The sequence below is a fragment of the Rhinoraja longicauda genome, chromosome 6, assembly GCF_053455715.1.
Source record: "Rhinoraja longicauda isolate Sanriku21f chromosome 6, sRhiLon1.1, whole genome shotgun sequence".
Classification (NCBI taxonomy): domain Eukaryota; kingdom Metazoa; phylum Chordata; class Chondrichthyes; order Rajiformes; family Arhynchobatidae; genus Rhinoraja; species Rhinoraja longicauda.
This window is the reverse complement of record NC_135958.1, coordinates 37,181,552-37,207,284: the sequence shown is the minus strand read 5'-3', so window position 1 is coordinate 37,207,284 and position 25,733 is coordinate 37,181,552. Positions and strand designations below refer to the sequence as shown.

The 25,733-nt window shown below is 42.7% G+C and overlaps 1 protein-coding gene across 1 annotated transcript in view; it reads left to right on the top strand.

Annotated features, from left to right (window-relative positions):
- Nucleotides 1-18,852, top strand: part of terfa (telomeric repeat binding factor a) — a 36,115-nt gene extending 17,263 nt beyond the window's left edge. The window contains exons 7-11 of the mRNA XM_078401779.1: nucleotides 1,858-2,006; nucleotides 4,059-4,457; nucleotides 7,515-7,609; nucleotides 16,641-16,696; nucleotides 17,424-18,852. Coding sequence (XP_078257905.1) covers nucleotides 1,858-2,006; nucleotides 4,059-4,457; nucleotides 7,515-7,609; nucleotides 16,641-16,696; nucleotides 17,424-17,582 — 858 coding nt within the window. The 3' untranslated portion in view covers nucleotides 17,583-18,852. The remainder of the gene's footprint in view (nucleotides 1-1,857; nucleotides 2,007-4,058; nucleotides 4,458-7,514; nucleotides 7,610-16,640; nucleotides 16,697-17,423) is intronic.
- Nucleotides 18,853-25,733: the final 6,881 nt, after the last annotated feature.

Below are 25,733 nucleotides of genomic sequence, written 5' to 3'. Positions count from 1 at the left end.
ATTGTCCCTAGTGTGTGTAGGATAGTGTTAATGTGCGGGGATCGCTGGGCGGCGCGGACTCGGTGGGCCGAAGGGCCTGTTTCCGCACTGTATCTCTAAATCTAAAAAATCTAAAATCTAAATCATTGTGATCATGGCTGATCATCCGCAATCAGTAACCCTTGCCTGCCTTCTCCCAATATCCCTTGATTCCGCTAGCCCCTAGAGCTCTATCTAATTCTCTTTTAAATTCATCCAGTGAATTGGCCTCTACTCTTCTGAGGCAGAGAATTCCACAAATTCACAACTCTCTGGGTGAAAAAGTTTTTTCTCATCTCAGTTTTAAATGGCCTCCCCTTTATTGTTAGACTGTGGCCCCTGATTCTGGCTCCCCCAACATTGGGAACAATTTTCCTGCACCTAGCTTGTCCAGTCTTTTCATAATTGTATAGTTATAAATCAAACATCTATAAATAGGGAGGTCTCAGGAAGCCTGCTCATTGAGCCTGCACTGGGATTAACTTTGCACAAGCACCATAATCCTTTCCCAGGTGAATGGGCCAAGTTGCTTATGAGCTATTGAAAAGGGACAATACCATTTAAGTAAGTTATAATGTTTTCATCAATTTTATTGTATTTTTTTAATGATCAAGTAGTGATCATTTAATGAGCAGAATTAGGCATTCGGCCCATCAAGTCTACTTCCTCTTTCAATCATGGCTGATCTATTTTTCCCTCTCAACCACATTCTCCTGCCTTCTCCCCATAACCCCGACACACTTACTAATCAAGAATCTGTCAATCTCCACCGTAAAAATATCCTGATAGTCCAGCAAACTGTCAGCATTGTGACAACCCATCTCCTGGACTGGGCAATGCTGAATTGGTAGAAACCAGGCTCAGCTAAGGACAAGGCTGGATTAATATTTAAAGCTCAATTCTGTACATATCAATGCGATACATATTAAAGATCAATATGATCCAAGTTCTCAGAATTTGCAATGTAAATCATTTTTCTTTTTGCAAGTAATACAGTGGAAATATTTGTTGTAGTGGTAATATAGCAGTAAAATGCAGAAAATTGATCTTAGTTCTGTCACCAGCTTTTTTTGATGGAGAAAAACATGGGATTTCAACAAGGCAGTAAAAGGAATTGTTGTGGAACAGAATTTGTCCCTTTCTGTTTCCCTCATGATTTTATACATCTTTATAAATCACTTTTTAGCCTCCTGTTCTCCATCTTTATAAATCACTTTTTAGCCTCCTGTTCTCCAAGGAATAAAGTCCTTGCTGGCCCAACATCTTCTTATAGCACAGACCATTAAGTCCTGGAAACATCCTTGTAAATGTTTCCAGTATCATGGCATCTTTTGTAAAGCAGGGTGACCATAAGTGAACACAACAGCCCAAATGTGGTCTGACCAATGTCTTGTATAACTGTAATATAATGTCCCAATTTCTGACTGATGAAGCCAATGTGCCAAAAGTTGTCTTCACCACCCTACCTACCTGGAATGTCACTTTCAGGGGACCATGGATTTGTACTCCTGGATCCCTCTGTTCGACAACACTCCTCAGGCCCATACTCCTCATTGTGAAGCCCTTCTTGGTTTGACTTCCCAAAATGCAACACCTCTCACTTATTTGAGTTAAACTCCATTTGCCATTCCTCACCCCACTGTCCAGCTGATCAAGACTTTACTATAATTCTTGATAACCATTTTCATTGTCTACTATTTCTATTTAAGTAACATCTGCATAATTATTAATCATGTCTTGCACATTTCTATTCATAAGCTTAGTAAATTCCATAACTATGGTTTCACAAAAAACCCTAAGGAATAAACATTGTTTATACGTTTTGTATTTCATTTTCAGAGTGCAGAGAAATCTACTTCAACCATTCCAGAGATACAAAACGATGTAAGATTGACCTGTGTTCAAGTAGGGAATCAGAACGTGCCAACTTCTGATGGAAATAAATGCTTATCAAGTCCAGGGAATGAATGTTGCGTCTGTTCAAGCAGGTCATTGAAATCTTTTTTTATCACTTTGACTATCGCATTGCACATAAACGTAATTGGGCTGAGGCAAGTGTGGCCATCCTATAGACTGGGAGTAGTGAACAGATAGTGCAGGAGTCTTGAGTCAATCTCATTCTCCTTTTTGGACACTTGGGGGCAATGAATAGTTCCTTGGAGGAAATATGACTTTCAGGTTTGGCTGTATTTAAAGAAGTATTGGATGGCATTGCAGAATTGGGTCACAATGTGAATTCCTCAGATAAAAGATTGATGTAAGAATAATTGGTGTGTAGAAAAAAGCGAGGTTGCCTTCTTAAAAGGTATAAAATTCTGAGGGTGGATCCCCTAAGTCAGGGTCCACTAACTAGTGAACTTAGTTAACCAGTTAGCGAACTAATGACTAGCTGACTTTTTCAAATGGGGATGAAGGGAAATTTCTTAAGATTTGGGAATCTTCAGCATTCTTCAGAGAGTCGTGAAGGCTAGGGTTAGGTGAGGGGGAGGAATGGGTGGAGTGGGGGGGGGGGGGGATCATTGAGTAGATCCAAGGCGGGGCTGCCCTTGAGTACATCCAAGATAAAGTGACAGACATTTAAATCAAAATAAAGTCGAGGGTTATGGGGAGAGAGCATGAGGCTAGGATTGGATGAACAGATGGTTCAATCCTGCAGCTGCATTCGGCAAGATTACAGCTGCTTCCCTGCCTCTGCTATTTTCCTTTTCCTTTTCGATCACATCCCTTGATCTCTCTGATATTCATAAATATATACATTTCAGTTTTAAATTACTGGCCATGTGTCTACTGTTCCCTGAGCTACAAAATTGCACGTTTGAAGAAACCTTGTGTTGTGCCCCTCAATAATCTACAGATTATTTTGAGACTGACTCCTAGTTCTGGATGTCTCGGCCCAGGGAAATATCCTGCATCCATTGTGATGAGCATTGTAAGAATTTTATAAGTTTCAATGAGGACACCATTCGTTCTCCTCAACTAAAGAAGAGACCTTGCCTAAGCAATTTCTCTACGTGTCAGACTTGCCATTCCAAGAATCAGTGTGATAATGGGCACTGCCCTGCCTCAAGCAGATCCATTTTTTAAAGTAATGAAACTAAAATTGTAAGCAATGTTCCAGCCGTGGCCCCAATAAAGTCTACTGCATTTATTATGAGACATCTGAGTTTACCATTTACCATCATATTGGTGTTCTTGCATCATAGCATCAGGTGACTTGCACGCAAAGCCACCCAAATCACTTTGAACATCAACACTCTTCTCCCACACTTGACAATCACTTTTTTTCCCCCATTGTGGCTAATCTCACATTTTTTCCCATAGTAGCCGCTGTGCACATTAATGATCATTCACTCCAATTTTCTAGATCTTTTTGAGGCTTCTTTGCATTCTGATCTTAACTCTTATTCCTACTTTTGTCTCGGCAGCAAACTAGGAGGTGTTTCATTTTGTCCCTTAACCAAATTATTAATCTAGATTGTGAATTGTTGAAGCCCAAATGTTGATTCCTGTGGGTACAAAGTAACGGCCTGTCAACCTGAGAAGCTCCCATCTATCCCTATTCTTTTTTTTCTGTCAGCTGTCTCTCAATTTGCACTTGGAAAGCATCCTGGAGTTCCCTTATGGAATTCAATGCATCTGGGATTTCCATTTGTGCCTCTGCCTAGTAAATTACCTGGACTAATAGAATATTCTGAAAATGTCATTACTATTAGACTACTTGGCCTGAGGGATTTCTTTTTTTGCATTCTGTGACAATTTTAACCAAAGGCTTGTTTGAACTTAACAGGTGAGCCGTTCCTTTTAAACATACCTTTTTTCTGTTCTGGTAGGTGGTTTGTCAAATATTTGATATTTTCATGTAATTTAATAGTCAGCATTCTAGCCATTTAGTTAAAAAATAATTTAACTTTTCTGTTAACCATTTGTTATTTGTTGTATTTGCATGGTAATGGTAAACATGGGCAATATATTTTGGTGTCTTGAATATCAAGATCCAGAGAAACCATGATGCTATAATGTCAAATTTACTTTATTTCTAGAGTGGAGGAAGCACAGCCTTGCAGTCTCATAGCCCTGCAAACTGCATTCAGTGTCTTGCATAAATCAATACTGGATCCATTGACATTGTTTGAAAAGATGGACATATTGGATTTTAACATGTGTGAAAGCCGTGAAATGCAAAGTAGAACACGAAGCAAGAAGCAGAAAATGAAGGCAATGGATATTCAACGATCTAAAAAACCTAGTGCAAATTGCATCCAGGCTGTGTCTCGGTTTGTTATAGATCCAGACAGTCAGGATGAGGTAGAATGTCCTGATACCGTATCTGATGGCAAAAAAACAATTCACAATGACAGAGAGAGTCCCAATAAGCCGCACAATGGAAATGTTGCTTCTAAAGAAATTATGAATCAAGAAACCAGCCTGAATGTCAAGAGGTAAGAATTGTTAACAACAGCCTACTGTCATTATTACAATGGATTTCAGTTATAGCGGATGGGGAGACCACTGTAATCGGACACTACTGTGTCTTTAAGAACACGGGCTGCTAGTTACACAGCGAGAGGTTATTGAAATTGACAAGCAATTGCTTTGATCAACAGCTGTGCAATGATATTCTGTTAAACAATGTAATATACCTCCTTTAGTATTATGTAGGGAGGAACTGCAGGTGCTGGTTTTACAGTGGATAGCAGATAGCTGGCAGTGATAAAATAGTCTGTGAGATTATGGGCTGGTGCTCATCTGTGGGATCATGGTCCAAGGATAAGTAGGAAAAGGGTCTCATCCCAAAACGCCACCCATTGATTCTCTCCAGAGATGCTGCCTGTTCCACTGAGTTACTGCAGCATTTCGTGTCTATCTCAGCCTTGGTATTTTTAGCTGGCAGTAACAAAAATACATATTTAGCTGTTCAAAAGAACTTTGTACATTCAGCAGGTTAGGTAGCGTCTTTAGAAAGAGAAACAGAGTTACGTATAAAGTTGATGTCCTGGGGAAAAACGTTTACCCAGTTATAGCGGAGAATCGGCAATAACGGAAACTATTTCTCCCCCTCCCTCCCTCCCCACCAAGGTCCATTATAATGAGGTTTATCTAAATGTCTGTATGTAATCTGTACAAGAGTACACATTGAATTATGAATTATATATTATCTACTTTCTGTTGTTTTTCCTGTCATTGACTTCTACCTCAATAACACATGTATAATATCCTCTGATAGCTTGGGTCAAATTTACAACTCAGACTGAATTACTTTTTAGGTTATTTGACATGGAGAATACCAGAGATTATTTTCTCTTCTTTTCTGGTCTCCCTCTTAGTATCGACATATGGAGTTTATAATTTGAGATCACAAGCTAACATCGAGAAAAAGGAACCCCAGATACTTATAGGCCAGTTTGTCACCTCTTGTCAGTTCTTCTATTTTTCCTGAGAATGTGCAAATGTCCTGTTGTGTGTTATAACTTGGAACAGTAGCTTCAAACACTTGTTTTTTTATGAGAATTTGTTTAATAGTCTAAGCTCATCTACTGTCAGGGATATCAGATTTGTATTCTAAATATTAGTCTATAGACTATAGCCTGTAGTCATCTATTGTCGAGCCACAGGCAATTGGTGAGGTATTAAATGAATATTTCTGGTCTGCATTTACCATGTGGAAAGAATATGGTTGCTAAATAATGTAGGGGAAGTAACTGATATCTTGAAAAGAGTTCCCATTACAGAAGAGGAGGTGCTGGAGATCTTAACATGCGTAAGGTAGATAAATCTGGGCTTGGATCAAGTGTATCCTAGGATATTATGGAAAAACAATTATGGGCCCCTGACAAAGATATTTGATAGACATGAATGAGGTGCTGGAAGACTGGAGGGTGGCTAATCTTGGGCCTTTATTTAAGAGAATCTGCAAGGCAAAGAATGGGAACTGCAGGCTGCTGAGCTTAACATCAATGGTGAGCTTAACATCAATGGTGGGTAAGTGATTGGAGGGGATTCTGAGAGAGTAGATTTACATGCATTTGGAAAGATAAGGACTGATTAGGGATAGTCTGCATGGCTTTGTGCTTGGGAAATTGTGTCACAAATTTGATTTGAGTGTTGGTTTTGAAGAGGTGCCCAAGAAGATTTATGAGTGCATTAGATTTTGAGAAAAACAAGGTCTGGTTTGTGGGCTGATCTGGAAGATTAGATCACATGGATTCTAGGGCAAGCTAGCAAATTGGATTCAAAATTGGTATAAGCCTGAGGATGGTGGTAAACAGTTGTTTTTCACACTAGGGGCCTGTAACAATGGTGCTCCACAGGGATCGGTGCCAGGCCCACTGTTGCTTGTGATTCATATTAACGATTTGGAAGAAAATGTAGATGGCAAGGTAAATTAGCTTGCAGGTGACACTAAAATTGATGGTATGGTATAGATGGTATATAGAAGGTCAAATAATATTACAACAGGATCTTGATCAATGGGCCAAAGAAATGGCAGATAGAGTTTAATTCCGATAAATGCAAGGTGTTGCATTTTATTAAGACAATCTAGGGCAGGTGTTGCACAGTAAAGGTAGGGCGCTGGAGAGTATTGTAGAACGGAGACACATAGGGGTGCAATTACATAGTTTCATGGAAGGGGTGACACGGCTAGACAGGATGGTGAAGAAGGCATTTAGCACGTTTTCCTTCATTAGTCAGTGCATTGAGTACAGAAATTCGGATGTCATGTTTGGAGTTGTATGAGACTGGTAAGGCCACATTTGGAGTACTGTGCACAGCTCTGTTCACCCTGCGACAAGAAGGGTGTTATTAAAGGTGGAAACAGTTCAGAAAAAGATTCATGAGGCTGTTACTGGGTCTGGAGTGTTTCATTTATAAGGAGAGGATAGATAGGCTAGGTCTTTTTCCCTGGAGCATAGGAGGCTACAGGGTGACCTTATAGAGGTATGTAACATTGAGAAGGGCATAGATAAGGTAATTGTCAGTATTTTCAACAGGGTAGAGGAATCTACAAATATAGGTTTAATATACTTATAGGTTTAAGATGAAAGGGGAAGGATTTAAAGGGGTGATATGTGCATAGAACAAGGTGCTCGCGGAAGTGGCTGAGGCAGGTACAATAACAACATTTAATAATCACTTGGTCAAGTATATGGATAGGAAAAGTCTTGAGGAATATAGTCCAGGCACAGGCAAGTGGGCCTCACACATTTAGACAACTTGGTTGGCATGGATGAATTGGGCTGAAGTGCTGCACAACTCTGTCTATAGTGGTATTTCACTTATGTCACTAAGCTCAACCATTGGGTAGTGTTTCTGTCTGCTTTGTCCACACACTAAGTTATTAGTAACATTTTCCTTTGGGCATTTAACATTATGGGATCTCAGGTTAAGTGAGAAAAGTGGTAACAATATTTACTCGGAAGCGGGTTGATTTTAGCTTAGGCAGCAATGCCTTTGGTAACGGTTAGTGTGGTTATTTTTTCTCTCAAACTGCTAATTAGGCAAAAGCTCTTCAATCATCCAGGTGTAGTTGAGAAGAAGGAAGACTGGAGTGATGAAGAATTACTTTTTGGCGTGCCTCGAAAGAATTCAGTCCGTGAGTAAAATAGTAATTTGTTCATTTTGATGCCTCATTATGAACAGTGAGTTTCAATGCAGAACCTGACATGTCTCGTAAGAATTGATGGTGTTTGAACTGTTTGAAGTCTTGTGGGAATACAGGGAAATTCAGGAAATTCGATCATGTGATGGTAGGGGAACTTGAATTATACCTCCAAGTCAAAGAGATGTCTGATTAGTAGAGCCTTTCATGAGGTATGTTATCTATGTGGTTTAAGTGGCTGGTTGTTAAGGCTGGAAATACCTTTGCATTTCTGGATGCATTTTTTTGGTAACCTGAGATAGAAGGAATGTTTTGTTATATTAGGGGCAGATCTAATCAAGCAAATCAGTTTTGTTTTAAATAATATCAAGTTTCTTAGAATTAAAATCATCTCAATTGTTGAGTATTTCTACTGGAATCCAGAGTAAAAATTCAACGGGGTAATAGGATAAGAAGAGGGATTTTCTATGTATACTAGAACAATAATTATCGAACAGCAAATATGTGTTAAAATGGGTATTTGGAGGAGGATGATGACTCGGCCAAAGGTCATAAGTGATAGGGGTAGAATTCGACCCATCAAGTCTACTCCGTCATTCAATCACGGCTAATCTATATCTCCCTCTTAACCTCATTCTCTTACCTTCTCCCCATAACCTCTGACACCTGTACTAATCGAGAATCTATCTATCTCTGCCGTAAAAATATCCACAAAGCCAAGGACTCGCTCTGGGGCAGAGTCAGGTGGGGAGTATGCGGCGGAACACTTGTCACACCATAACGCACGTGTCCTAAGGTGAGCTCAAGGAGAACAGAAGCCTCCCATGGAGCAGAAGGGCAAAAGAAATGCATGATCTTGATTTTCAAAATTGTTTTATGACCGGAGAGTGGCAGAGAGGAAATTAGCTAGTTCAATTGAATAGAGGTGGCATGGATTCTAGAAAAGACGGTCATAGATGTAACAATATCTATCATGATGTCTATAATGGTATTTAACATGTTACCAAGCCTGACCTTTCTGCACAGGGTTTTCTCCAGGATAGAAATAGCATTACAGAAGTGAGTACATTGGGATCAGTGATTGTAATGGCCTGTAAAAAAATTAATTGACAGATAGTTATTAAACTTAATTAATCTGCTTCTGTCACAGAAATAGAACATAGAACGAACGGTACAGCACAAGAACAGACTTTTCAGCCCACAATGTCTGTGCCAAACATGATAACAAGACTATCTCTTATCTATAAGAAAATAACTGCAGATGCTGGTACAAATCGATTTATTCACAAAATGCTGGAGTAACTCAGCAGGTCAAGAAGCATCTCTGGAGAGAAGGAATGGGTGACTTTTTGGGTCAAGACCCTTCCTCAGACTTGATAAGGTCCTACACGGGAGGTTAGTGAGCAAAATTAGAGCACATGGCATTGGGGGTAGGGTATTGATATGAATAGAGAATTGGCTGGCAGACAGGAAGCAAAGAGTAGGAATAAACGGGTCCTTTTCAGAATGGCAGGCAGTGGTGAGTGGAGTGCCACAAGGCTAGGTGCTGGGGCCGCAACTATTTACAATATATATTAATGATTTGGATGATGGAATTAGAAGTAACACTAGCAAGTTTGCAGATGACACAAAGCTGGGTGGCAGTGTGAACTGCGAAGAGGATGTTAGGAGGTTGCAGGTGACTTGGACAGGTTGAGTGAGTGGGCAGAAGCAGTATAATGTAGATAAATGTGAGGTTATCCACTTTGACGGCAAAAACAAGGAGGCAGATTAAGTCAAGTCAAGTCAAGTCAAATTTATTTGTCACATACACATACTCGATGTGCAGTGAAATGAAAGTGGCAATGCCTGCGGGTTGTGCACAAAAAGAATTACAGTTACAGCATATAAATAAAGTTAATAAGTTACTAAACATAGCACAAAAAGTGTCGACAAAAATTTAGTCTCTGGGGTTATAAAAGTTGACAGTCCTGATGGCCTGTGGGAAGAAGCTCCGTCTCATCCTCTCCGTTTTCACAGCGTGACAGCGGAGGCGTTTGCCTGATCGTAGCATCTGGAACAGTCCGTTACTGGGGTGGCAGGGGTCCCTCATGATCTTGCTTGCTCTGGATTTGCACCTCCTGATGTATAGGTCCTGCAGGGGGACGAGTGTAGTTCCCATGGTGCGTTCTGCCGAACGCACTACTCTCTGCAGGGCCATCCTGTCCTGGGCAGAGCTGTTCCCAAACCAGACTGTAATGTTGCCGGACAGGATGCTCTCTACAGCCCCAGAGTAGAAGCAATGAAGGATCCTCAGCGACACTCTGAATTTCCTCAGTTGTCTAAGGTGGTAAAGGCGCTGCTTAGCCTTACCCACCAGTGCGGCAATGTGCGTTGCCCACGTCAGATCCTCTGCGATGCGGACTCCCAAGTATTTGAAACTGCTCACCCTATCCACAATAGTCCCATTTATCTCGAGTGGCGTGTACGTCCTTGGATGTTTAGCCCTTCTGAAGTCCACAATCAGCTCCTTTGTTTTAGTGACATTCAAGAGGAGGCTATTGTCCTGACACCAGAGTGCCAGATCAGCCACCTCCTCCCGGTAGGCCTTCTCATCGTTGTTGGAGATCCGGCCCACCACCACAGTGTCATCAGCAAACTTGATGATGGAGTTTGAGCTGAACCTGGCCCCACAGTCATGTGTGTACAGGGAGTACAGTAGGGGGCTAAGGACGCAGCCCTGGGGGGATCCTATGTTCAGGGTGAGGGAGCTAGATGTGTGTTCCCCCATCCTGACCACTTGGGGCCTGGCAGTGAGAAAGTCCAGGACCCAGGCACACAGAGGGGTGCTAAGCCCCAGTTCCAGCAGCTTCTCAACCAGTCTGCTGGGGACTATTGTGTTGAATGCTGAACTAAAGTCAATGAACAGCATCCTCACATAGCCCCCCTGGCTGTCCAGATGAGAGGGAGCGGTGTGTAGAACCTGGGAGACCGCATCATCCGTGGACCTGTTCGGACAGTATGCGAACTGTAGTGGGTCCATGTTGCGAGGAAGGAGGGCGCAGATGTGCTTCTTGACTAGCCTCTCAAAGCATTTCATGACAACCGAGGTGAGGGCCACCGGTCGGTAGTCATTTAAACACGCTGGAGAGGCATTCTTTGGCACCGGTACAATGATGGATCTTTTGAAGCATGCAGGGACCACGGACTTTGCCAAGGAGAGGTTGAATATTGTGGTGAGCACTGGAGCAAGCTGAGTAGCACAAGACTTTAGTACTCGCCCAGATATACCATCTGGGCCTCCAGCTTTCCTTGTGTATTATCTCAATGGTGTCAGATTAGGTAAAGGGGAAGTGCAACAAGACCTTGGTATCCTGGTACACCAGTCACTGAAAGTAAACGTGCAGGTGCAGCAGGCAGTGAAGAAAGCTAATGGATGTTGGCCTTCAGAACGAGAGGATTTGAGTAGAGGAGCAAGAAGGTCCTTCTGCAGTTGTATAGGGTCCTGGTGAGACCACATCTGGAGTATTGTGTACAGTTTTGGTCTCCTAATTTGAGGGAGAACGTCCTTGTTATTGTGGCAGTGCAGCGTAGGTTCACGAGGTTAATCCTGGGATGGAGGGACTGTCATGTGAGGAAAGATTGGAAAGACTGGGTTTGTATTCACTGGAGTTTAAAAGGATGAGTGGGGATTTTGTGGAAACGTATAAAATTATAAAAGGACTTGACAAGCTAGATGCAGGAAAATTGTTCCCAATGTTGGGAGAGTCCAGAACCAGGGGCCACAGTCTAAGAATAAAGGGAAGGCTGTTTAAAACTAAGGTGAGAAGAAACTTTTTCACCCAGGGAGTTATGAAGTTGTGAATTTGTGGAATTCTCTGCACAGAAAGCAGTGGAGGCCAATTCACTGGATGAATTTAAAAGAGTTAGATAGAGCTCTAGGGACCAGTGGAATCAAGGGATATGGGGAGAAGGCAGGAACAGGTTACTGATTGTGGATGATCAGCCATGATCACAATGAATGACGGTGCTAGCTTGAAGGGCTAAATGGCCTCCTCCTGCACCTATTTTCTATGTTTCAATGATCTGAAACGTCACCCATTCCTTCTCTCCAGAGCTGCTGCCTGACCCGCGGAGTTACTCCAGCATTTTGTGTCTACCTTTGATTTAAACCAGCATCTACAGATCTTTCCAAAAATCCATATAACTCTGTTTGTCAATGGGGGGAAGGTTGCAGTCAACAACCTCAGCTGATCGATTGGTCTGTTGCAGCCTCCGGATGTCGTGCTTGGTGGCTGAGCCAAACCAGACTATGGTGGCCCCCCATTTAAGGTCCCTGGAGATGATGGTTCCAAGGAACTTGAATGGCTTCACAGATGTGACTGTGGTGTTGTTAATGGTGAGTGGAGGGAGGAGAGGGGGAACTCTTCAATTAGGCTACAATTAGTTCCACTGTCTTAAAAGCATTGTGCTCCAGGTTGTTGCGATGGCACCAGGACGCCAGCTGTGTCACTTCCTTGTGTTGGCAGATTCCTCCCCATCCTGGATCAGCCCAATCAGGGTTATGTCATCCACAAACTTGAGGAACCTGACAGAGGATTCTGTGGAGGTGCAGTCGTTGGTTTAGAGAGAGTAAAGGAGAGGGGAGAGTACGCAGCCTTGCGGTGCTTCTATGCTGAGGATGTGCTTTTCCAGCCTCACATGCTGCTTCCTGTCTCAGGAAGTTGATGATCCACTGACAGAGGGGTTCGGGCACAGTCAACTGGGAGAATTTGGAGTGTAGTGCATTTGGTACAATGGTGTTAAATGCAGAGCTAAAGTCCACAAACAGAATCCTGGCATCGGTCCCCTTGTGGTCTCGGTGCTGGAGGATGAAGTGCAGGCCTAGGTTGAGTGTATCATCCACCGATCTATTGGCCCTGTATGCAAACTGCCGAGGGTCCAGCAGGGGGTTTGTGATGTTTTTCAGCCGGGCCAGCACGTCTTTCAAAGGTCTTCATGACTACAGAGGTCAGTGCAACAGGCCTGTTGTCATTAAGACCAGTGATCCGTGTCTTTTTGGGTACAGAGACAATCGTGGAGACCTTGAAGCAGGCAGGTAGAGTGCAGGTTTGCAGGGACTGGTTGAAAATGTCTGTGTAGTTTGGCACAGAGCTTGAGGGTAGAGGGGCGAACATTGTCGGCTTTTCGGCTTTTCCATTTCCTGAATAGCCTCTCCACCTCCACAATTTCTATTGTTGGGGATGGAGAAGTGGCCAGACTGATGTTTGGCGCTGTGAACTGTTTTGTATGTGCTGTTATGTTTGTCTGCTACTGTATGTTTCATTTTTTCCTTAGTACCTAATCAGATGTACAGCACTTTGGTCAACGTGGGTTGTTTTTAAATGTGCAATACAAATAAAATTGACGACTTGACTTGACTTGATGTTGAGTAGTGGACGAGGGCGCAGGCTGGAGTCAGGCTGTGAGTTTGTGCAAATTGGTGATTGCAGAGGGGTGGGGAAGGGGCCAGTCTTTGCAGACTGGAGTCAGTCTGTGAGTAGGTGTGAATTGCTGCTTGGGGTGGAGTGGGTGGGGAAGGGTCCAGTTTTTGCAAACTGGAGTCAGTCTGTGAGTACGTATGAAGTGACGATGAGGAGGGGGTGGGGAGGGGATCCCAGGATTATGTTTCTGTTTCTCGAACCTGCATTAAAACTCGTTCAGGTCGTTGGTCAGCTGACGATTGTCCAAGGAGCGGGGGATTTTCCTCTTGTAGCTGGTGATTTCTTGTAAGCTCTTCCAAACTGACGAAGAGTCATTAGCTGAGAACTTGCTCCTCGACTTCTCAGAGTACCTTTCCTTGGCAGCTCTGATTCCTCTTCTCAGCTTGTACTTGGCCTGCCTGTAGAGGTCTGTATCCCCACTCCTATGGGCCTCATCTTTTGACTGGCGGAGCTGTCTGAGTTCTGCCGTAAACCAGGGCTTGTTGTTGTTGAACCAGATCCGGGTCTTCGTGGGAATGCAACTGTCTCGCAAAAGCTGACATAGGATGTCACAGTGTCTGTGTACTCAGCAAGGCTTGTGGTTGCTTCCCTGAACACATTCCAATCAGTGCAGTCAAAGCAGGACTGTAGTATTACAATGCCCTCGCTCGTCCACCCTTTTGTCCTATATATATAAGATTTAGTATTTTATTGAAATACAGCCAAAACGTTTCATGATAGTGCAACAATTTTAGCACTACCTTAGTCTTGTGGTTCAAATGGTTGTTATATATATATATATTTTTCACTTTTTAAACTTTAAAAATCACCTTTTCCACCTGCACTGCCCGTCACCAGCGTTCGACGTCACAATGGGAACCCAACGGGTCCGCGTGTTCAACGTCACAATGGGAACCTAACGTGTCCACGCCTGCGCAGTTGGGGCCCGTTGATCTGATACTTACGTAAGATGGCCGCCAGATCCGTGTGTGCACAGAACAAACGGGTCCGCGCTTGCGCAGTTGGGGCCCGTTGATCTAATACTTACGTAAGATGGCCGCCGGATCCGCGCGTGTGCTGTTGGGGAGGCTTGCCGCTCGGAGGGGGAGCGGAACCCGCCTAAGTGACGGGAGTGGCGGCCAATGAGCTCTCCTGCTGCTGGCCGCGTGGTGAGTGGCTCCCTCTCCCCCCTCGCCCGGCCCTGGGGGAATTTTGAGGGGGGATGGTGTGGTGGGGGAGGGTTGAGAGGGGATGGAGTTAGTGAGTTGGGGGTGGTGGTGCCGGAGAGGCCCGAATAGTGTAGGGGGGGGGGGGTTGATGGGGGATGTACTGGGTGAGTGACGGTAGGAGGAGGGGGGGGAATTGATTGGGGGGGGGGAATTGATTGGGGGGGGGGAGAGGGTGCTACACCAATGGAGGAGAGCTTGAGGTGGTATGGAGTGGGAGGGGGGGAGTGCCGGTGAGCCCCTAAGACTGGAAGGGGGGGGGTGAGGAGAGGAGGGGTGATAAGGGAGGTTGAGAGGGGGTGGAGTGGGTGAGGGGGGGGGGGGGAAGAACGGAGGTGGGGGGATAATGGGGGGGGGGGGAAGGGAGTGGGGGAGAGGAGGGTGCCCCACCAATGCAGGAGAGCTTTGAGCCCAAAGGGTCCACCCTTTTCTAGTATCCTTTAAATTTTGCCCCTCTTATTTTCAAGCTATGCCATCTAGTATTTGGTATTGTCCATCCTGAGGAAATATGTTCTGACTGTCTACCCTGTCCATGCCTCTCATAATGTTAGATGCTTTTATAAAGTCTCCCCGCAACCTCGGGTGTTCCAGTGAAAACAATCCAAGTCTGTTCAATCTCTCTCTGCTTGTAGCTAATACCCTCTAATCCAGGCATAATTCTGGTAAGGCCTCACTTCACCTTTTCCAAAGCCTGCAGTAGGAATCTAGGTATCCAGTGGGTAGTTATCACAGTAAAATAAAAATTTTGGGGGTTTTCTTTGATCAGTCATGCCAAAACAATTGTGTGGCTCCTTTGGGCCCTACTAATTGTCCGCTTGAGTTCTTTTCTTCTTTATATTCTCAAAGGCCCATTCTGATTCCATCCAATTAAACATTCATGTACTTCCTTTTTCTTTTTGACCAAATTGACAACATTTTTGGTCATCCAAGGTTCCCTTATTTTGCTGTCCTTATCCCTCCTTACTGGAACATGCTGGTTCTGAATTTTGATCAGTTAGACTTTAAATGCCTCCACATGTCAGATGTTGTCGCCCTATAACAATTGCTCCCATTGTACCCTACCAAGCTCCTGCCTAATAAAGTACTATGCCTTACTCCAATTTAGTACTTTCCCGCAAAGTCTAGCCATCTCCCTATTTAAAACAATCTTGTTTGCGATTATCCAAGCATTGCAATTTCCTTGGCTGAAAAATCTTGGCCTTTTGCCTGTTAGCTTCCGATTAAAACGTCTTGAATAGCATGTTTTTGATTTGTGTGGAAAATACATACCAACTATTTAACTAAAATTTGAGTCTTGTACATGTCATGTCCCAATTTATTCACAAAATGCTGGAGTATCTCAGCAAATCAGGCAGCATCTCGGGAGAGAAGGAATGGGTGACGTTTCGGGTCGAGACCCTTCTTCAGACTGATGTCCCAATTTTCATGTCCCAATTTGCCTTGCCATTGCTAAAAAGGACTGAAGCACTGAAAGTTTACTATCTGTACAGTCTCAATCCTTCAGTTAAAGATTTTGAAGTTACATTAAATTCTTTGCTTTTCCTTCTTCGCTCATTGAGCAGATTTTAACTAAATATGCGAGGTTAGTTCTAACAGAAAATTCTAGTTGATACTGGACCAAGTGGACCCGTTGGGCCCATTCCTCGTTGGGTTCCCATTGTGACATGGGAAAATCGCGTTTGTTCTTTAAAATAACCTAAACACAATTTCAGTTATTAATCAAAATGTAAGGATTAGATCAAATTTATTTTAGAATAAAATTAATCTCAATGAAAATGGAGGGTTAGGGCCAGACTTTTTTTTAGAATAAAATTATTCTCAATGAAAATTGAGGGTTAGGGTCAGACTTTTTTAGAATAAAATTAATCTCAATGAACCGCACAGGTGTGGACCTGTTTGTTCTGCGAACGTGCGGATCCGGTGACCATCTTAGGTAAGCATCAGATCAACGGGCCCCAACTGCGCGGGCACGGGCGCATTAGGTTCCCATTATGACGTCAAACACACGGACCCGTTGGGTTTCGATTGTGACGTCATACACGGCTGAAGGAGACAGCAGGTGAAATGGGTATTTTTTAAGTTTAAAGGGGCGATTTTTAATGCTTATAAAGTGAAAAAAAATATATATATATATATGAGCCGTTTGAAGCACAAAACAACAGTGATTAGGGTGGTGCTAAAATTGTGGCCCTATCGTGTACCGTTTTGGCTGTAGTTCAAATACAAACTAAATCTTATATATATTATTTCTATATCTATCGACAGACAGACAGACAGACACAGACAGACTCACACAGCAAAATGTGTGAATTCCTACACTGGCTATGGTGATTGATTTACTCCTTTGATTGCTTACAGAGAATGGAAGAACTTCACCAACAGAGAGTACTTTTTCATGCTCAAGCAAACGTCAGGTAAATTGCTTGCCTTGAAACATTAATCATTTACAATAACACCCAAATAATGAAGTTAGTATTGTGTGCAGTTTACCCACAAAACTGAAAGTTGTAAGTGTTAAATAATTTCCATTTTTTAAAAAATGCTTTGGGAAATGACAAGAAATAAACTACATTACATTCATTAATGTGATTAAATATTTGTATGCTGTGCCGCTGCCTCACAGCGTCAGAGACCCAGGTTCGATCTGTATGTTCTCCCTGTGACCACGTGGATTTTCTCTGCGTGCTGCGGTTTCCTTCCACATTCCAAAGGCATGCAGGTTTGTAGGTTAATTGGTTTCTGTAAATTACCCCTAATGTGTAGGATGTGAAAGTGGGACAACATAGTGGGATAGTGTGTTATCAATGGTCGGCATGGACCTGGTGGTCCGAAGAACCTGTTTCTATTACGACACCAAGGAGGAGTGAATCATTTGGTGTTATATCTCGAGATTACTATACAACAAACCTGTTCAACTGCAGATTCCTGCTGAAGACAGCATGAAGCTTGCACACCTGTTTATCATATTACATCAGCAAGAGCATTGAAAAATGATAATTTGAACAGGATTTAAATTAATTGAATTATAAATAATAGATGTGGTTAACTATAATATGTTTACAAAAGTCTGACAATCTTGGCCTTGTATTTTGTTTAGACATCTGAATGTTTCTAATTTACATTTTAAAAATTATTTTCCAGAAATGGACAGTTGAAGAAAGTGAATGGATTAAAGAGGGTGTACAGAAATTTGGAGCAGGAAATTGGCTGAAGATCCTGAAGCATTACCCATTTTGTGATCGTACTAGTGTCATGATTAAAGATCGATGGAGGACAATGCAAAAGCAAAGCATGACTTAAAGAATTTGCTCTTTAAAGAGTTTTAACTATTTTCCAGATATAAAAAGTAAAACATGTAATTTTGTACTGTAAAAGAAGACTCTTTTTTTTTATCTACTGTTACAATGTTTCATGTGAGAATAATTTGCTGACACTATTTTGTGTACTTGATATGGGCACTGTTACCGATATTTTTTATCTATAAACCCCTGCAAAATCTCCTAAGGAAATCAGAAGTTTTAGGCTTTTTTCCTTCCATGTAATATTCCTATATTGTCCCTGCTGAAGATTTTTAATTTTGTGAAATACATCAATTTTGACTTGTAATACTCGAAGTAAATGTGCAGTGCATACTGACATTTGTAACTTAATCATCAGACAATAAAAATGCTGAACCACCCAACGATATGACAATCTTTGGAGAGTAGTAATATTGAAGTTCTTCGAGAGACTGGTGATGGTGCCCAATTACTCCCGCCTCTCAGCCAGCCTTGATCCACTGCAGTTTATTTACCGTTGCAACAGGTCCACAGCAGATGCCATCTCCCTGGCCCTAAACTGGAACACCTGGACAACAAGGAATCAGATGTTACACTCTCTTTATTGACTGTAGCTCTGCTCTCAATCCCATCCAAACTCCTGAACCAAGGAATCAGCCCTCCCTCCACCACAAAGACCACAATCAATGAGGGTAGGTGACCCCACCTCCTCCACAATAATTCTCAATACTGTTGCCCTGCAATTATGCATTTTCAGTCCACTAATGTACTCCCTATAAACTCACAATTGTAGGCCAAATTCACCTCTAATTCCATTTACAAACTAAACTGAAACTATAAATTTGAGATGACACCACTGGTAGGCTGAATCACGAACATGACGGGATTGAGTACAAGAAGGAGGCAGAGAACCTAGTGACATGATGTCAGGACAATAACCTCTCCATCAATGTCAGCAAGATATATTGACTTCAGGAAGCAGAGTGGTGTACATGATCCAATCGGTATCAATAGTGTGAAATTAGAAATGCTTGAGCGCTTCAGGTTCCTTGGTGTTAATATTATCAATGCTCTGTCATGGACCAACCACATTGATGCGACAGCTGAGAAGGCACACCAACGCTTCTACTTCCTAAGGAGACTGAGGAAATTCAACATGTTTCCGGTGACTCTCATTAACTCTACAGATGCACCATAGAAAGCATACTGTGTAGGAAAGAACTGCAGATGCTGGTTTAAATCGAAGGTAGACACAAAATGCTGGAGTAACTCAGCGTCCTTAGATGGGGTCGAGGGGGGAGGTAAAGGGACAGGTGTTGCATCTCCTGCGTTTGCAGGGGAAAGTACCTGGGGAGGGGGTGGTTTGGATGGGAAGGGACGGGTTGACCAGGGAGTTGCAGAGAATAGAAAGCAAACTGTCGGGCTGCATCACAGCATGGTTTGGGAACAGCTTTACCCAAGACAGCAAGAAACTGAAGAGAGTTATAGATATAGCCCAGTCCATCGCACAGACCAGACTTCCTACCATTGAGTCCATCTACACTTCACACTCCTTCAGAAAAGTGGTCGATATAATCAAAGACATCCACCCAGGTCATTCCACTCCCTGCTCCTGTCTAGGAGAAGGTTCAGAAGCTTTAAAGCATTACCACCACCCTCTGGCATCCGGCTTCTGAACAGTTGTGTAAGCCAGGGTACAGTCCAATTCACCTTAACTCCATTGAGGACATTGGACTTTGTCTATGGAACTGATGCGCCACAAAGCTGAGAACTATATTCTACATTCTGTGTCTTCCTCTTTGCTCTATCTAGTGAATTTGACTTGAATGTATTTATGTATAGTATATCTGACATGTTTGGATAACACGCAAAGCAAAACTTTTCACTACTGTACATGTGATAATGATGATAAACCAATATCTTCTGCACCTTTATGGAAAATGGCTGAATCTTGTTCACCAGGAACTTTAAGAGAATCCACCAATATAACTCGGTGATAGTTTTGCTCCAGATTTTGGAGGGATTTTGTATTTCATTTGTTATAGGAATAGGAAATTGAAGCGCTTTTTTAAACCTTGGGATCATGGGAATAACATTGCAATGCTGGCAAGGACAACATTTGCCCGTGAAGGTTGGTGGTGGGCTACTGCTTTAAACAGCTGCAGTCCATCTGATGAAGGAGCTTTCAAGGAATAGGTAGGTCAGGAGTTCCAGAATTTCCAATTCAGAATGCTGGGTGATTTGAGGGGAAGCTGCAGCTGGTGATGTACCCACACATCCCCACCTCCTGTCCTTGCTGGTAGAAGTTGTGGGTGTAGGGGACTGTTGCTGCAGCCTTGGTGAGTCTGCAAATGATATGCACTGTAGCCACATTGTGCAGGATATGGAGGAATTAACAAATTACATGAGTGATCTCCTGATCTCCCAGTGGCTGAGCACTTCAACTCCCCCTCCCACTCCCAGTCTGACCTTTCTGTCATGGGCCTCCTCCAGTGCCATAGTGAGGCCCACCGGAAATTGGAGGAACAGCGGTATGAACATTGACTTCTCCAACTTTAGATAGTTCCTCTGTCCCTCTCTTCCCCTCCCCCTTCCCAGATCTCCCACTGTCTTCCTCTCTCCACCTATATCCTTCCTTTGTCCAGCCCCCCTGACATCAGTCTGAAGAAGGGTCTCGACCCGAAACGTTACCCATTCCTTCTCTCCTGAGATGCTGCCTGACCTGCTGAGTTACTCCAGCATTTTGTGAGTGATTGGCTGGGTGTCTGTCAAACAGGCGGCTTTGTCCTTATTGCTGTTGAGCTGCTTGTGTTGTTGAAGTTATCTTTACCCAAGTAAATTGAAATCATACCATCACACTTTTGTCTTGGAGATGATGCAAAACCTCGGCATATCAGGAGGTGAATTACTTGCAGCAGAATACCAGCCACTGACATGTTCTTGTAACCACTGTATTTATATTTACTATAATTATGACTTTCAAAATATATTTGGACAGATGTATTGATGGGAAGGACTCAGAGAGTTTTGTGGACGAGTAATGCAACTTGGTCGGCATGGATAGAGTGGGACGAAGGGCCTATTTCCGTGTTGCATTGCTCTATGAATCTATGACAAGTCCAGTTGAGTTTTTGGTTAAAGGTGACTTTTGGAATGTTAACAGTGGTGGACACAGCAATAATAATGCTAGTAGATATCAAGGTGGTTAGACACATTAGATGAACATTTGCAACTGGAATATTACTTGGCATTTAACATATCTATTTTGAATGTTGTCTAGATCTTCCGTGAATATGAATGGACTGCTTCATTTGGTGAAGAGTAAGCTAATGTACTTTCAGATATTATAATCCACAATATAGGACAAGTGACTTTTCATCAGCTTATTTTTTACTGTAAAAAAAATCTACTGTACAAGCTGTGTGCTTTTCCATGTTGTATTAGATAACATGCAATCTATAAATTAAATAAAACTTCAGTTTTCCTTTTTTTCATTCTCCGTCTGTGTTTTAAAATGCATTCTGACAGTCATTTTTATGTGGAGCTAAAAGTGAATGATGGCACATCTGGTACATATCGTATTTCCCAGTAATTTCAAAGGTTATTTCAAAGAAAGATGGAAATCTTCCCAACTGTACCATTTTATTAGATCAGAATATCCATGTTTCCAAAAAAGGTGATTGGAATATGACTAAATCTTCTGATCTGGTGAGAATGCTGACAGCAAGCTTAGTGAGCTTGGTGCTTGGCCTAGCACAGCGGTGACCACTGCAATTGGAGAATGTAAATGCTTTCCATTTCTTAATCGATTGCAGTGGATAATCATGACACCTTTTAAATAAATTGATAAAGATTTAAACATGTAACATAGAGAAAACTCCACAATTTGTATACTTGACCACTTGTCTTCAAATATTAAAATCTTAACCTTTTATGTTTTTCATAAAAATAGGTTACAAATGGAAATATTTTAAAAATGGCTTTTTATGGTGATATATTGCTTGAATAGATTGCTTGAATAGATTTTAGTCAAAGTTATGATGGCAGTAAATTTGAACGATGTATTTCATTCAATTTTGATGGCGTTCAGTGTCAAAAAGAATATGAATAATGAATTTACATAATTCTTTAGCATTCCTTTAAAACATCTCAAAGTTATCATTAATCATGATAAATGCAACCACTAATTTGTAAACAACATTACGTAAAATGAGGTGAATAAATTACTGAAGATGCTGGTAATTTATATATTTTTTAAAACTGGATGTACTCAGCAAGTCAGGCAGCATCAGAAGAGAAAGAGTTGAATGTTAATTGTTGATAGCCTTTCATGAATAATTGAATGGTGTCATTTGATCAAGTAGTACCATGATATTCTTTGTATACAAGCCATCACAAAAGGGTATGAAAGATGAATTTATGGTTCCTGCCTGCTTTAAGTGTATTTGTCATTTTAAAGAGGCTCTATTTTTCTGTTTTTATTGCAAACTAAGTATTGTAATCACTCCTTTTTCTACTCAAGATACTATTTGGATATTTAAGTGCATTCCTCCTTATAACTTAACTGACATTTAGTCCTCACGATTCACCAGAAATGGGAGATTTGGAAAATCAGTAATGTAGCATGAAAACAAGTCCTTTGGTTCAACTTACTAATGCCAATCAAGATACCCCATCTACACGAGATCCACTTGCCTGCATTTGGCCTATATCCCTCTAAACCTTTCCTATCCATGTACTCGTCCAAATGTCTTTTAAATTATGTTTTAATATCTGCTTTAACTACATTCGCTGGGAGCTCACTTCATATACCTACCACCCTCTGTGTGAAAAAGTTGCCCCTCAGATTCCTATCAAGGGGTGGCATAGGATCAGAATTCTTGTGGATAGAGCTGAGATATTGCAAGGTTAAAATGATGGGAATTATTTACAGACCTCCAAACAGTAGCCAAGAAATTATATCAGGAGATACAATAAAGACGATGTTACGGTGGTCATGGGGGATTTCAATATGCAAGTAGACTGGGAAAATCAGATTGGTACTGGACCCAAGAGAGAAAATTTGTAGAGTGCCTACAAGATGGTTTCCTAGAGCAGCTTGTAGTTGAGCCTACCAGGGAAAAGGCAATTCAGAATTTGGTATTATGTAATAAAAAGCGGGAAGTGGCGGCGCTGCCCTGCAGCTGCGGCTCGCCGGCAGTCTGTTTGTCTTTCTTCTTACTTTGTCTATTTGTTAGTGTTAGATGTATGAAATAGTCTATCTTTAGCTGTGTATATGTGGGGGGTGGTGGGGGGGTGGGGGAAACCTTTTAAAAAAACCTCTTCCTCAACGGAGATGCGACCCTTTCCGAGTCGTATCTCCGTTTGCGCTTAAAAAAAAAATTTAAACGCGGGGCCTTCCATCGCCCGCGGGGTCTTCCATCGCCCGCGGGGCCTTCCATCGCCCGGTGCGGCTCGGCCGCTGGACTTAACAGTGCCCGGTGCGGCTCGGCCGCGGGGCCTTCCATCGCCCGGTACGGCCGCGGGACGGTTCAGCGCCAGGTGCGGCTCGGCCGCGGGGCCTTCCATCGCCCGGCGAGGCTCGGCTGCGGGGCCTTCCATCACCCGGCGTGGCTCGGCCGCGGGACCTAACATCGCCCGGCGCGGCTCGGCCGCGGGACTTTACATCGCTGGTGCGGCTCGGCCGCGGGACCTTCCATTACCCGGCGCAGCTCGGCCGCGGGACTTAGCTGCGCATGGTACGGCCGCGGGGCCTTCCATCGCCCGGCTCGGCCGCGGGATGTTTCAGCGCCCGGTGCGGCTCGGCCGCGGGGACTTGGGCGTGGGGAAGAGAGCGGAAGTTTTGTTGCCTCCATCACAGTGAGGGGGTGTTTGGAGTCACTGTGATGGATGTTTGTGTTGGGGTTATGTGTCTTGTGTTTCTTTTTTTTGTGTGACTGCTGGTAACGTAATTTCGTTCGGTACCTCGGTACCGAATGACAAATAAAGGCTCTGTATTCTGTATTCTGTATTCTGTAAACCAGATTTGATTAGGGAGCTTAAGGTAAAGGAGCCACTAGGGAAGTAGTGACCATAATATTATAAAATTTGAGAGGAAAAAGATGGAGTGGATATGTCTGTATTCCTGTTGAGCAAAGGTGATTAGTGGCATGAGGGAGGAGCTGGCTAAAGTTGTTTGGAAAGGGACCCTGGCAGGAATAATGGTGAAACAGTAATGGTGGGAATTTCTGGGAACAATTTGGAAGACACAGGATCTTTTCATTCCAAAGAGGATAGAAAGGGAGAATGAGGCAATAGTGGCTGACAAGGGAAGTCAAAGACAGCATAAAACTGAAAGAGTAGGCATATAACATTGTAAAGATGAATGGGAAGCTGGAGGATTGGGAAGCTTTTAAATAAACAACAGAATGTAACTTAAAAAGGCAATACGGGGAGAAAAGATAAAATTTGAAAGTAAGCCAGCCAATAATATAAAAAAGAATAGCAAAAGTTTCTTCAGATACATAAAGAGTAAGAAAGAGGCAAGGGTGGATGTTCGACCGGTGGAAAATGATGCAGGAGAAATGATAATGGGAAATAAAGAAATGGCAGATGAATTGAATATGTTTTTTTTGTATAATTTTTAATTTTTCACAGTGGAAGACACCAGCAACATGCTGGAAATTTAAGAGAGTCAATGCATAGACGTTAGTGGAGTGGCTAGGACTATTGAGAAGGTGCGTGGGAAGCTGAAAGATCTGAAGGTGGATCAGTCACCTGGAGTGGATGAACTGCACCCCAGAGTTCTGAAAGAGGTGGCTTTAGAGATTGTGGAGGCATTAGTTGTGATCTTTCAAGAATCACCATCAAGGACTAGTCCCTCCCTGGCCACTCCCTCTTCTCCCACCTCCCATCAGGCAAAAGATATAGGTGTGAAAACGCACACCACCAGATTCGGAGAGTTTTTTCCCATCTGTTATCAGGCAACTGAATCATCCTACCACAACTAGAGAGCAGTGCTGAACTACTATCAACCTCTTTGATGACCCTCAGACTATCTTTGATTGGACTTTGCTGGCTTTACCATGCACTAAAAGTTATTCCCTTATCATGTATTTCTACACACCATAAATGGATCGATTGTAATCATGTATTGTCTTTCTGCTGACTGGTCAGCATGCAACAAAAACTTTTCACTGTACCTCAGTACATGTGACAATAAACTAGACTGAACTGAACACTAGAGTCAGGGGTGGTTCCAAACTTTTGGAAAATTGCAAATATTACAATAGACAATAGGTGCAGGAGTAGGCCATTCAGCCCTTTGAGCCAGCACCGACATTCACTGTGATCATGGCTGATCATCCACGATCAGTACCCCGTTCCTGCCTTCTCCCCATATCCCTTGACTCTGCTATCATTAAGAGCTCCATCTAACTCTCTCTTGAAAGCATCCAGGGAATTGGCCTCCACTACCTTCTGAGGCAGAGAGTTCCACAGCTTCACAACTCTGAGTGAAAAGGTTTTTCCTCATCTCCGTTCTAAATGGCCTACACCTTATTCTTAAACTGTGGCCCCTGGTTCGGGACTCCCCCAACATCGGGAACATGTTTCCTGCCTCTAGCGTGTCCAATCCCTTAATAATCTTATATGTTTCAATAAGATCCCCTCTCATCCTTCTAAATTCCAGAGTATACAAGACCAGTCACTCCAGTCTTTCAACGTACGAAAGTCCCGCCATTCCGGGAATTAACCTCGTGAACCTACACTGCACTCCCTCAAATTTGAAGACCAAACCTGCACACAATACTCCAGGTGCGGTCTCACTAAGGCCCTGTACAACTGCTGAAGGACCTCTTTGCTCCTATACTCAACTCCTCTTGTTATGAAGGCCAACATTCCTTTAGCTTTCTTCACTGCTTGCTGTACCTGCCTGCTTACTTTCAGTGACTGATGAACTAGGGAACCTAGATCTCGATGTACTTCCCCTTTTCCTAATTTGACACCATTCAGATAATAATCTGCTTTCCTGTTCTTACCACCAAACTAGATAACCTCACATTTATTCACATTAAACTGCATCTGCTCACACTTCTTTATTTTTTCCTACGGCCCACAAAAATGTGCCAAATTTATAATGTGGCCCTCATGCTGAAAAGTTTGGAGGCCTCTGCTATACACAAATAAAGCTTTT